Below are 13,267 nucleotides of genomic sequence, written 5' to 3' on the forward strand. Positions count from 1 at the left end.
ACTGGGCACCGAGGGGGGAGGAGGGCATTACACATGAGGGGGGTGGGGCTTGTGTAAAGATGACTAAAATAAACCAATTATGTATAAGCAAAAGGAAACTACCTAAAAAGAATGCAAAATTCCCAATAGGCACCATGTGGCCACCAGTTCAGGCAGCGTTTACATAGTTTAACAGGATATTGTATAATTCAATTAATTCTGCATAGAATCTTTTTGAAAAAAGAAGAAAAAAAAAACTGTTTTAGCAAAGTAAGCAACGGCATATCCTCATCAGCCTACAGATGCCAGCTCATTCCCTGTTATAGTCTGAGACCCCTTTTAGTCACATGGGCATGCACCTGAAAGTATGTTGAGCAAACGTTTCCAGCACACTATTAGTTGCAAGCATGTAACAGCCTTTATGAAATCTGACCCACTGTGTGACACTGCCTGCCAGTTCACAAACCTGCCCATTTATCGCATACGCATTTGCCAGAGTCCTCCCACAACTCACCTGTCCATTATTTTGCATGGTGGTAGTAAGATGCAGAATGCACAGCCCCTCCTCCGCCTCGGATAACGTTCACGGCTGTTGGAGAGGATGCTGGGTAATGTCCAGGGCGAATTGGCTTAGCTAAAAAAACAGAACAATGAAAAAAGGTCATTCTGTAAAGTCAATTCTGCCTGCAGCAGTCAGATCAGCAATGCTGCACAACAAGTTACCTATGGAATTATATCCGTATTTGATTGACAATCCTTGATACCAGCCTTTTGTGTCGCCCTCAACCTGTTCCTTCACAGTTGTAACCTTTATTAAAGGAGCCATCAGGCATTTTATGCTACGTTTAGATCTACTGACCTGGGGCTTCCTCCAGCCCCTTGCAGCCGACACATGTCCCTCACTACATCTCCACTCTCTACACCGGGGTCCTTGCCGGTGTAGAGCCCCACCTCAAGGTCGTCCTCTACTGCGCAGCAGAACACTCAAGCCCCCATGCGAGTGATCGACAGCGGCGCTTGCGCAGGCGCAGCAGAGGACGACCTCGAGGTCGGCCTCTACACTGGTGGGGACCCCAGGTCGGCGGCTGCAAGTGGAGATGCAGCGAGGGACATGTTGGCTGCAAGGGGCTGGAGGAAGCCCCGGGTAAATAGATCAAAAGGTAGCATAAAATGCCTATTGTCTCCTTTAAGGTATGGCTGTTTGCATTTCATCTGAGTATGATCTTGCATGTTAACACCTAGACACATTGCATTTGGTTTCATCAAGCCAGTCACTAATGCTGGGAACACACGATGCAATTTTCCGTCTGATCGACGGGTGATTGGATGGGAAGTTGTACCGTATGTACATGTCCAAACTGCTCCCATTGGATAAAGGAATTCATTTTCTGATGCTTTTTTTTGCTAAATCAATTCCTTTTTCGATCAGAAACAAATTAGACATGTTGGAAATAATCGGCCGATTCCCGTCGATCAGATGGGAAATTGTATTGTGTGTTCCCAGCATAATAGAATTCAAAACAATCAGGAAAGGACTTCAAAAGCAGGAAAATAGGAAAGGTGTTAAGACCAACTGAACACAAAGCAAAGGCAAATCAAACAGACTTTAAATAAGAACTTGTAAAGCATTGTTGACTTGAATTTAAAGGGGACCTGAACTCAGAACTTCCTCTCTGCTCTAAAAAGGTAAGCAACAGCATAATAACATTTAAAGGACACCTGAGGTGACACGATGAGATAGAAACAATTGTTTTTCTCATCAGTTTATTTTCACCACGGATGTCCTTTAAAGAAAAAACATTTCTTTGTTACAGCTGATAAAAATCCTGCAATACATCTGCAGTGTGTCTACTTTCTGCTTTCATGGAAGCAGACCTATTGTTAACATCCTGTGTTTACCAATTAACTCTCTGCCATGTCAGGCAGCTGAGGGATCAAATTATACTTGTGCTTAGTCACAGATGAGGGGGAATTAGACAGGCTACTCTCTAAATACATAGCAGGTGCATTTTTTTTCTAGGTTTTCCTTCTGTCCTGTGCAGTTGAGGTCCACTTTAAAGTTCATTCTCTGCATATTAATTATAGGAATTGTCCAGTGATGATTGGATACTTTAGAGGACTTAACTTCCTTGTGCTCATCACAGATCGAGGAAGCAGGGGCGTTGCAATAGGGGGGTGCAGAGGTTGCGACCGCATTGGGGCCCTTTGGCCAGAGGGGCCCTCCCTCAACCACAGAATTAGCTCTCTATCGGTCCTGTGCTGGTAATAATCACTTCTATAGATGCTTTGAATAGTGGTGATCATTAACACACTGTCCCCATCCCCTGCTTTCACCTCTGACACTGTGGATGTCCTTGGCAGGTTTTGGTGCACCGTATCAGTTGTCATGTATACGTAGAGTTCCCCAACCCTATCCTCAGGGCCCACCAACAGTGCATATTTTGCAGAGAACCACAAACATGCACAGGTGAGGTAATTAGTGTCTCAGCAGAGCTGATTAACTACCTCTGTGGATTTCCACAAAACATGTACGGTTGGTGGGCCTTGAGGACAGGGTTGGGGAACCCTGATGTATAGAGTGCTTGGGGGGCCCCAATGTAAAACTTGCACTGGGGCCCATAGCTCCGTAGCTATGTCACTGCAAGGAAGAACATTTTGCCATGACCATTTAATTCCGGTCCACCACTCTCACCTATCTGGGCAGTATGAACCCTCCTGGCCATGTTCTTTGCCCTCACGGCTTCCTTAATGCGGTCCACCTCCTGCTGGTATCTCTTGCGGTCGCGCATTGCGTTCTCTTTGGCTTCCTTCAGTGCGCCCTCCAATGCCTTGACCCGCTCAGCTGTAGCGCGGAGACGCTTCTCCAGCTTGGGGAGCTCACAGCGCAGGTCTGCGTTATCGCGCACCAGCTGCAAACAAAACACAAACCGTCAGACTTAACAGTTGGACTTCAGGAAAGGAGGAACAGATAGACTATAATGAAGACCAGAAGATGTGTGCCTGTTGGTTCCCTGAGAAAATGTAAATTGGCCATGTACAGACAGAGCATATTGTATACTTAGAATAAGCGATTGGTTTACTCTACATAGGCCAGGCTTGTGGAGGCAGACCGGTGCGGAGGCCTCGTAGCTGAGAAAAAAACGGTCCGGTTGAGGATGAGATGGTATGGCCCAGTACCTGCTGGCACTTGGTGTCCACTGCTACAAACTGTTCAGTGGGAAGGAGACCAGCCTGGTCACAGCTTCCTCAGGTGACCCCGATACTGGGAAGGGGGGGGGGGTTGTACAGGTCCAAGAGAGTGTAGGATTCACACAGCCTCTACGGTGGGATGCGAGCTCTTCCAATCAAGTACCAAGTAGAAATGCAGGTCTGCACACATCTAAATGTCCAAGTATTGTATTGTAGAAGTAGTTCAAAATGAGTGCTGCAAAATAGACGATTGTTTTGAGGACTCACAGGTCCACTTCGTCAGGGTTACAAAAAACAATCCTCTGTATTATAAAGCACTCTACAACAAAAGACTTGGACTTTTTACTTTTTAGTAGTGTACGGACCTGCATTTCTACCCAATACTGGTGGTTCTGGAGTAGAGAGGATGGGAGTTTGAGATGGGTACGTATGCACCAGGGTGGACCAGCAGCCAGGGGTTCGTGACTATTGCCTGTCGTTACTGCCACACACCCAAGCAAGCATGAAGTCCCAATATCTTGCAGCAAGTCCGATTAATACATTCAACCAATTTCAGGCCAAAATTAGTTGCAACGTCGATTGGGCATGCTTTTGGCGGCACCGATTTGCATTCACTTTGATCATAATTATTGAATCATGAATCAGCTGGTTAATTGGCTGTCTAATCGCCTGATGTATGGCCAGCTCCCTCAGAGGAGCTCACAATCTAATCCCTGACAGTCCTATGTCCATAGCTCCCAACTGTCCCTCTTTTGGAGCCCTTTCCCTGTCTCTTTTTCCTCCTCATTTGTCCCACTTTCAGGACTTTGTACCTCTATGTAAATATATATATTTCTCTACTAAAAAAATGTGTTTGATTGACTCCAAAATACTTTATAACTCCAAAACTTTATTCCCATCCTTTAAATTGATATACTACTAATTTTAAAATGTTAATATGAAGGAAAATGAACCAGAATAGAAAGGACCAGTGTGGTTTGAATGATAAAACAACATTTTTCTTATGAAATCTTTATGGTATGCGTGACTAGAAATGTGCCGGGGCGTGGTCAGGGGTGTGGCTTAAATGTCCCAATTTCTCATCTCAAAAAGTTGGGAGGTATGTATGTCTATTGTAGTCTAGGGCCAATTTAGAGGGAAGCCAATTAACTTATCTGTATGTTTTTGGGATGTAGGAGGAAACCGGAGTGCCCAGAGGAGATAGTGCCAAAGACTCAGCGCTGCAAAGCGAAAGTGCTGTCCACTGCGCCACCATGCCGCCCATTCCCATTTGCCATTTAGCTTTTAATAAGGTGAGATAGGGCACAGGAACTCATAGGGGATGGCAGCCAGGTCCTTGGACAATCCCCAGGCCCAAGGTATCTGCCTATTGCGCCCTGTAGGTGGTCCAATTCAGACTTCATGGCTCCACTGCAAGGCGATGGTGGCATAGCAGCAAGAGGATGGTTCTGTTACTATGACAATCACAGGGCTTGTAAGAATTTCATACTGCTGTGTTGGAAACTTGGAATTTTCTGCCTACAGATTTTAGCTGAACAGTCAGGTTATGGACTGCTGACACCTAGTGGAAGGAGATTATTATTGCAGATTCATTTTAGAAAATTTCGTTCGCAACTTACCTTGAGTTCTGGTGAAATCCAGAGGTAAAGATGGTCAATAAGATGCAAATAACCCTGCCTTGCATGCAAACTTAATGCAAAGTGTATGCAGCTGAGAACAGAGCCAATCAAAAAAAAGCAAGAAATGCATTTGATTGGCCAAATTCCCAAAACTGCATAACATTTGTATTCAACGTATTCAACGTCATGCAATCTGTAAACACTCACCAACTAAGGCCTCTTTCACACTGGCAACTGACAGGCGGTGTAACTCATGGACTGTTAGCTGCTCTCATACACTTGCCGGGTGCTTGTTAGCACTCCATACCAGCACTAGACAGGCAGCCCGACCATAGAGTCTGATATGGGTGCAGCCATGCTGTTTAGCACAAACAGGATGAAAAGACGCCTAAAAGGATAACAACATGTATTAAAATCTTTAAAATAAGGTTTGAGGCGGCTTACCTCAATGAAGACAAATTCATATATAAATTAATAATATTTAATAGCACTGGCAATGTGTTTCGTGGCTCTCCACCCACTTCCTCAGGCCAAAATCAAGTACTGGCTCTGAACATAGCGAGGCACTTGGCCTGAGGAAGTGGGCGGAGACTAACAAAACGTGTTGCCAGTGCTATTGAATATTAATTTATATATGAATTTGTCTTCATTTAGGTAAGCCACCTCACACACCTTATTTTATAGATTTTAATTCATGTTAATATCCTTTAGGCGCCTTTTCATCTTGGATACCCTTGTGTAATCCTGCATCAAATCAGAATTATTTGCATCCCATTGACCATCTGTCATATACAGTTGAGACAGTGGGCGTGGCCTAGGCAAAGTGGCAGCAAGTCAGCCCCAGTTCGTTCGATCACACTTCAACGCATAAAGCTGGCCGCCTCTTTTTTGAATCAGTAAAAATATAGAAGCAGCGGAGCTCTGCAGAGGCAGTGGGCCTCACCTGCTTGTGAACTTTTGTCAGCTGCTCCAGGTTGTTCTCCAGGAAGGAGATTTTCTGCTTCTGAGCAGCACTTCCTCCTCCATCATCGCTGTCCAGCTCCACACTCTGCAACACAGGAGGAGAAATATCACCAGAAATGTCCACATCACCATTCTGTGCAGCCAGCACGCCTCTCGTACGCATGAGCATTTCTTACACTGGAGGTTTACATGAGCAATATAGAATAGTAAAAAAAAATATTGCACACAGACTACTTTTGCTTTAAGCCAATCCTGTATCATATAACAAAACAGGAAAGAGATTGGTTGGCCTGCACGCTATACGGTCTTTCCACCTCGGCATCAAAGGATGTCACCATTAATGAGGCACCTCAGAGTCCCAGTGAATCTGTGTTTGACTGGACAACCTGGTTTAAAGCAGAGTTAAAGGACAACTAAAGCGAGAGGGATATAGAGGCTGTCATGATGGCTGTATAGTATACTGGTAAAGGGTTCTGTGTCTGACACAGGAGACCAGAGTAATATAGTATAGCGAGGGATTGCTGCAGTGGAATATGCCATAGCGAGGGATTGCTGCAGGGTAATACAGCATAGTGAGGGATTGCTGTAAGGTAATATAGCATAGCAAGGGTTGGCTGCAGGGTATATGCCATAGAAGAAGATTGCTGTAGGGTAATATAGCATAGTGAGGGATTGCTGCAGGGTAATATAGTATAGTGAGGGATTGCTGCCGGGTAATATAGCATAGAGAGGGATTGCTGCAGGGTAATATAGCATAGTAAGGGATTGCTGCAGGGTAATATAGCATAGTGAGGGATTGCTGTAGGGCAATATAGCATAGTGAGGGATTGCTGTAGGATAATATAGCATAGTGAGGGATTGCTGCAAGGTAATATAGCATAGTGAGGGATTGCTGCAGGGTAATATAGCATAGTGAGGGATTGCTGCAAAGTAATATAGGATAGTGAGGGATTGCTGCAAGGTAATATAGCATAGTGAGGGATTGCTGCAGGGTAATATAGTATAGTGAGGGATTGCTGCCGGGTAATATAGCATAGAGAGGGATTGCTGCAGGGTAATATAGCATAGTAAGGGATTGCTGCAGGGTAATATAGCATAGTAAGGGATTGCTGTAGGGCAATATAGCATAGTGAGGGAATGCTGTAGGATAATATAGCATAGTGAGGGATTGCTGTAGGGTAATATAGTATAGTGAGGGATTGCTACAGGGTAATATAGTATAGTGAGGGATTGCGGCAGGGTAATATAGTATAGCGAGGGATTGCTGCAGGGTAATATAGTATAGCGAGGGATTGCTGTAGGGTAATATAGCATAGTGAGGGATTGCTGCAGGGTAATATAGCATAGTGAGGGATTGCTGCAGGGTAATATAGCATAGTGAGGGATTGCTGCAAGGTAATATAGCATAGTGAGGGATTGCTGCAGGGTAATATAGCATAGTGAGGGATTGCTGCAGGGTAATATGCCATAGCAGGGGATTGCTGCAAGGTAATATAGCATAGTGAGGGATTGCTGCAGGGTAATATAGCATAGTGAGGGATTGCTGCAGGGTAATATAGCATAGTGAGGGATTGCTGCAGGGTAATATAGCATAGTGAGGGATTGCTGCAAGGTAATATAGCATAGTGAGGGATTGCTGCAGGGTAATATAGCATAGCGAGGGTTGGCTGCAGGGTAATATGCCATAGCAGGGGATTGCTGCAGGGTAATATAGCATAGTAAGGGATTGCTGCAGGGTAATATAGCATAGTAAGGGATTGCTGTAGGGCAATATAGCATAGTGAGGGATTGCTGTAGGATAATATAGCATAGTGAGGGATTGCTGTAGGGTAATATAGTATAGTGAGGGATTGCTACAGGGTAATATAGTATAGTGAGGGATTGCTGCAGGGTAATATAGTATAGCGAGGGATTGCTGCAGGGTAATATAGTATAGCGAGGGATTGCTGTAGGGTAATATAGCATAGTGAGGGATTGCTGCAGGGTAATATAGCATAGTGAGGGATTGCTGCAGGGTAATATAGCATAGTGAGGGATTGCTGCAGGGTAATATAGCATAGTGAGGGATTGCTGCAAGGTAATATAGCATAGTGAGGGATTGCTGCAGGGTAATATAGCATAGTGAGGGATTGCTGCAGGGTAATATGCCATAGCAGGGGATTGCTGCAAGGTAATATAGCATAGTGAGGGATTGCTGCAGGGTAATATAGCATAGTGAGGGATTGCTGCAGGGTAATATAGCATAGTGAGGGATTGATGCAGGGTAATATAGCATAGTGAGGGATTGCTGCAAGGTAATATAGCATAGTGAGGGATTGCTGCAGGGTAATATAGCATAGCGAGGGTTGGCTGCAGGGTAATATGCCATAGCAGGGGATTGCTGCAAGGTAATATAGCATAGTGAGGGATTGCTGCAGGGTAATATAGCATAGTGAGGGATTGCTGCAAGGTAATATAGCATAGTGAGGGATTGCTGTAGGGTAATATAGTATAGCGAGGGATTGCTACAGGGTAATATAGCATAGAGAGGGATTGCTGCAAGGTAATATAGCATAGTGAGGGATTGCTGCAAGGTAATATAGCATAGTGAGGGATTGCTGCAGGGTAATATAGCATAGCGAGGGATTGCTGCAGGGTAATATAGCATAGTGAGGGATTGCTGTAGGGTAATATAGCATAGAGAGGGATTGCTGCAAGGTAATATAGCATAGTGAGGGATTGCTGCAGGGTAATATAGTATAGTGAGGGATTGCTGCCGGGTAATATAGCATAGAGAGGGATTGCTGCAGGGTAATATAGCATAGTGAGGGATTGCTGTAGGGCAATATAGCATAGTGAGGGATTGCTGTAGGATAATATAGCATAGTGAGGGATTGCTGCAAGGTAATATAGCATAGTGAGGGATTGCTGCAGGGTAATATAGCATAGTGAGGGATTGCTGCAAAGTAATATAGCATAGTGAGGGATTGCTGCAAGGTAATATAGCATAGTGAGGGATTGCTGCAGGGTAATATAGTATAGTGAGGGATTGCTGCCGGGTAATATAGCATAGAGAGGGATTGCTGCAGGGTAATATAGCATAGTAAGGGATTGCTGCAGGGTAATATAGCATAGTAAGGGATTGCTGTAGGGCAATATAGCATAGTGAGGGATTGCTGTAGGATAATATAGCATAGTGAGGGATTGCTGTAGGGTAATATAGTATAGTGAGGGATTGCTACAGGGTAATATAGTATAGTGAGGGATTGCTGCAGGGTAATATAGTATAGCGAGGGATTGCTGCAGGGTAATATAGTATAGCGAGGGATTGCTGTAGGGTAATATAGCATAGTGAGGGATTGCTGCAGGGTAATATAGCATAGTGAGGGATTGCTGCAGGGTAATATAGCATAGTGAGGGATTGCTGCAGGGTAATATAGCATAGTGAGGGATTGCTGCAAGGTAATATAGCATAGTGAGGGATTGCTGCAGGGTAATATAGCATAGTGAGGGATTGCTGCAGGGTAATATGCCATAGCAGGGGATTGCTGCAAGGTAATATAGCATAGTGAGGGATTGCTGCAGGGTAATATAGCATAGTGAGGGATTGCTGCAGGGTAATATAGCATAGTGAGGGATTGATGCAGGGTAATATAGCATAGTGAGGGATTGCTGCAAGGTAATATAGCATAGTGAGGGATTGCTGCAGGGTAATATAGCATAGCGAGGGTTGGCTGCAGGGTAATATGCCATAGCAGGGGATTGCTGCAAGGTAATATAGCATAGTGAGGGATTGCTGCAGGGTAATATAGCATAGTGAGGGATTGCTGCAAGGTAATATAGCATAGTGAGGGATTGCTGTAGGGTAATATAGTATAGCGAGGGATTGCTACAGGGTAATATAGCATAGAGAGGGATTGCTGCAAGGTAATATAGCATAGTGAGGGATTGCTGCAAGGTAATATAGCATAGTGAGGGATTGCTGCAGGGTAATATAGCATAGCGAGGGATTGCTGCAGGGTAATATAGCATAGTGAGGGATTGCTGTAGGGTAATATAGCATAGAGAGGGATTGCTGCAAGGTAATATAGCATAGTGAGGGATTGCTGCAGGGTAATATAGCATAGTGAGGGATTGCTGTAGGGTAATATAGTATAGCGAGGGATTGCTACAGGGTAATATAGCATAGTGAGGGATTGCTGCAGGGTAATATAGCATAGTGAGGGATTGCTGCAGGGTAATATAGCATAGTGAGGGATTGCTGCAAGGTAATATAGCATAGTGAGGGATTGCTGCAGGGTAATATAGCATAGTGAGGGATTGCTGCAGGGTAATATAGCATAGTGAGGGATTGCTGCAGGGTAATATAGCATAGTGAGGGATTACTGCAGGGTAATATAGCATAGCGAGGGTTGGCTGCAGGGTAATATGCCATAGCAGGGGATTGCTGCAAGGTAATATAGCATAGTGAGGGATTGCTGCAGGGTAATATAGCATAGTGAGGGATTGCTGCAAGGTAATATAGCATAGTGAGGGATTGCTGTAGGGTAATATAGTATAGCGAGGGATTGCTACAGGGTAATATAGCATAGAGAGGGATTGCTGCAAGGTAATATAGCATAGTGAGGGATTGCTGCAAGGTAATATAGCATAGTGAGGGATTGCTGCAGGGTAATATAGCATAGAGAGGGATTGCTGTAGGGTAATATAGTATAGCGAGGGATTGCTACAGGGTAATATAGCATAGAGAGGGATTGCTGCAAGGTAATATAGCATAGTGAGGGATTGCTGCAAGGTAATATAGCATAGTGAGGGATTGCTGCAGGGTAATATAGCATAGTGAGGGATTGCTGCAGGGTAATATAGCATAGCGAGGGATTGCTGCAGGGTAATATGCCATAGCAGGGGATTGCTGCAAGGTAATATAGCATAGTTAGGGATTGCTGCAGGGTAATATAGCATAGTGAGGGATTGCTGCAAGGTAATATAGCATAGTGAGGGATTGCTGTAGGGTAATATAGTATAGCGAGGGATTGCTACAGGGTAATATAGCATAGTGAGGGATTGCTGCAGGGTAATATAGCATAGTGAGGGATTGCTGCAAGGTAATATAGCATAGTGAGGGATTTCTGCAGGGTAATATAGCATAGTGAGGGATTGCTGCAGGGTAATATAGCATAGCGAGGGATTGCTGTAGGGTAATATAGCATAGTGAGGGATTGCTGCAAGGTAATATAGCATAGTGAGGGATTGCTGCAGGGTAATATAGCATAGTGAGGGATTGCTGCAGGGTAATATAGCATAGTGAGGGATTGCTGCAAGGTAATATAGCATAGTGAGGGATTGCTGCAGGGTAATATAGCATAGTGAGGGATTGCTGCAGGGTAATATAGCATAGTGAGGGATTACTGCAGGGTAATATAGCATAGCGAGGGTTGGCTGCAGGGTAATATGCCATAGCAGGGGATTGCTGCAAGGTAATATAGCATAGTGAGGGATTGCTGCAGGGTAATATAGCATAGTGAGGGATTGCTGCAAGGTAATATAGCATAGTGAGGGATTGCTGTAGGGTAATATAGTATAGCGAGGGATTGCTACAGGGTAATATAGCATAGAGAGGGATTGCTGCAGGGTAATATAGCATAGTGAGGGATTGCTGCAAGGTAATATAGCATAGTGAGGGATTGCTGCAGGGTAATATAGCATAGCGAGGGATTGCTGCAGGGTAATATAGCATAGTGAGGGATTGCTGTAGGGTAATATAGTATAGCGAGGGATTGCTACAGGGTAATATAGCATAGAGAGGGATTTCTGCAAGGTAATATAGCATAGTGAGGGACTGCTGCAAGGTAATATAGCATAGTGAGGGATTGCTGCAGGGTAATATAGCATAGAGAGGGATTGCTGCAAGGTAATATAGCATAGTGAGGGATTGCTGCAAGGTAATATAGCATAGTGAGGGATTGCTGCAGGGTAATATAGCATAGTGAGGGATTGCTGCAGGGTAATATAGCATAGTGAGGGATTGCTGCAAGGTAATATAGCATAGTGAGGGATTGCTGCAGGGTAATATAGCATAGTGAGGGATTGCTGTAGGGTAATATAGTATAGCGAGGGATTGCTACAGGGTAATATAGCATAGAGAGGGATTGCTGCAAGGTAATATAGCATAGTGAGGGATTGCTGCAAGGTAATATAGCATAGTGAGGGATTGCTGCAGGGTAATATAGCATAGTGAGGGATTGCTGCAGGGTAATATAGCATAGCGAGGGATTGCTGCAGGGTAATATGCCATAGCAGGGGATTGCTGCAAGGTAATATAGCATAGTTAGGGATTGCTGCAGGGTAATATAGCATAGTGAGGGATTGCTGCAAGGTAATATAGCATAGTGAGGGATTGCTGTAGGGTAATATAGTATAGCGAGGGATTGCTACAGGGTAATATAGCATAGTGAGGGATTGCTGCAGGGTAATATAGCATAGTGAGGGATTGCTGCAAGGTAATATAGCATAGTGAGGGATTTCTGCAGGGTAATATAGCATAGTGAGGGATTGCTGCAGGGTAATATAGCATAGCGAGGGATTGCTGTAGGGTAATATGGCATAGTGAGGGATTGCTGCAAGGTAATATAGCATAGTGAGGGATTGCTGCAGGGTAATATAGCATAGTGAGGGATTGCTGCAGGGTAATATAGCATAGTGAGGGATTGCTGCAAGGTAATATAGCATAGTGAGGGATTGCTGCAGGGTAATATAGCATAGTGAGGGATTGCTGCAGGGTAATATAGTATAGTGAGGGATTGCTGCAGGGTAATATAGTATAGCGAGGGATTGCTGCAGGGTAATATAGTATAGCGAGGGATTGCTGTAGGGTAATATAGCATAGTGAGGGATTGCTGCAAGGTAATATAGCATAGTGAGGGATTGCTGCAGGGTAATATAGCATAGTGAGGGATTGCTGCAGGGTAATATAGCATAGCGAGGGTTGGCTGCAGGGTAATATGCCATAGCAGGGGATTGCTGCAAGGTAATATAGCATAGTGAGGGATTGCTGCAGGGTAATGTAGCATAGTGAGGGATTGCTGCAAGGTAATATAGCATAGTGAGGGATTGCTGTAGGGTAATATAGTATAGCGAGGGATTGCTGCAGGGTAATATAGCATAGTGAGGGATTGCTGCAGGGTAATATAGCATAGTGAGGGATTGCTGCAGGGTAATATAGCATAGTGAGGGATTGCTGCAGGGTAATATGCCATAGCAGGGGATTGCTGCAAGGTAATATAGCATAGTGAGGGATTGCTGCAGGGTAATATAGCATAGTGAGGGATTGCTGCAGGGTAATATAGCATAGTGAGGGATTGCTGCAGGGTAATATAGCATAGTGAGGGATTGCTGCAGGGTAATATAGCATAGCGAGGGATTGCTGCAGGGTAATATAGCATAGTGAGGGATTGCTGCAGGGTAATATAGCATAGTGAGGGATTGCTGCAAGGTAATATAGCATAGTGAGGGATTGCTGTAGGGTAATATAGTATAGC

General features: G+C 44.5%; 1 protein-coding gene and 1 long non-coding RNA gene across 2 annotated transcripts in view; one reads left to right on the forward strand and one right to left on the reverse strand.

Annotated features, from left to right (window-relative positions):
- Positions 1-13,267, forward strand: part of LOC137525070 (uncharacterized) — an 88,490-nt gene that overhangs the window by 63,537 nt on the left and 11,686 nt on the right. The gene's annotated exons all lie outside the window — the stretch shown is intronic.
- KIF5C (kinesin family member 5C) overlaps positions 1-13,267 on the reverse strand; it is a 148,244-nt gene that overhangs the window by 11,917 nt on the left and 123,060 nt on the right. The window contains exons 23-25 of the mRNA XM_068245840.1: positions 5,731-5,835; positions 2,672-2,888; positions 494-613 (exon numbers count right to left, since the gene is read on the reverse strand). Coding sequence (XP_068101941.1) covers positions 501-613; positions 2,672-2,888; positions 5,731-5,835 — 435 coding nt within the window. The 3' untranslated portion in view covers positions 494-500. The remainder of the gene's footprint in view (positions 1-493; positions 614-2,671; positions 2,889-5,730; positions 5,836-13,267) is intronic.

Source organism: Hyperolius riggenbachi, chromosome 7, assembly GCF_040937935.1.
Source record: "Hyperolius riggenbachi isolate aHypRig1 chromosome 7, aHypRig1.pri, whole genome shotgun sequence".
Lineage (NCBI taxonomy): Eukaryota > Metazoa > Chordata > Amphibia > Anura > Hyperoliidae > Hyperolius > Hyperolius riggenbachi.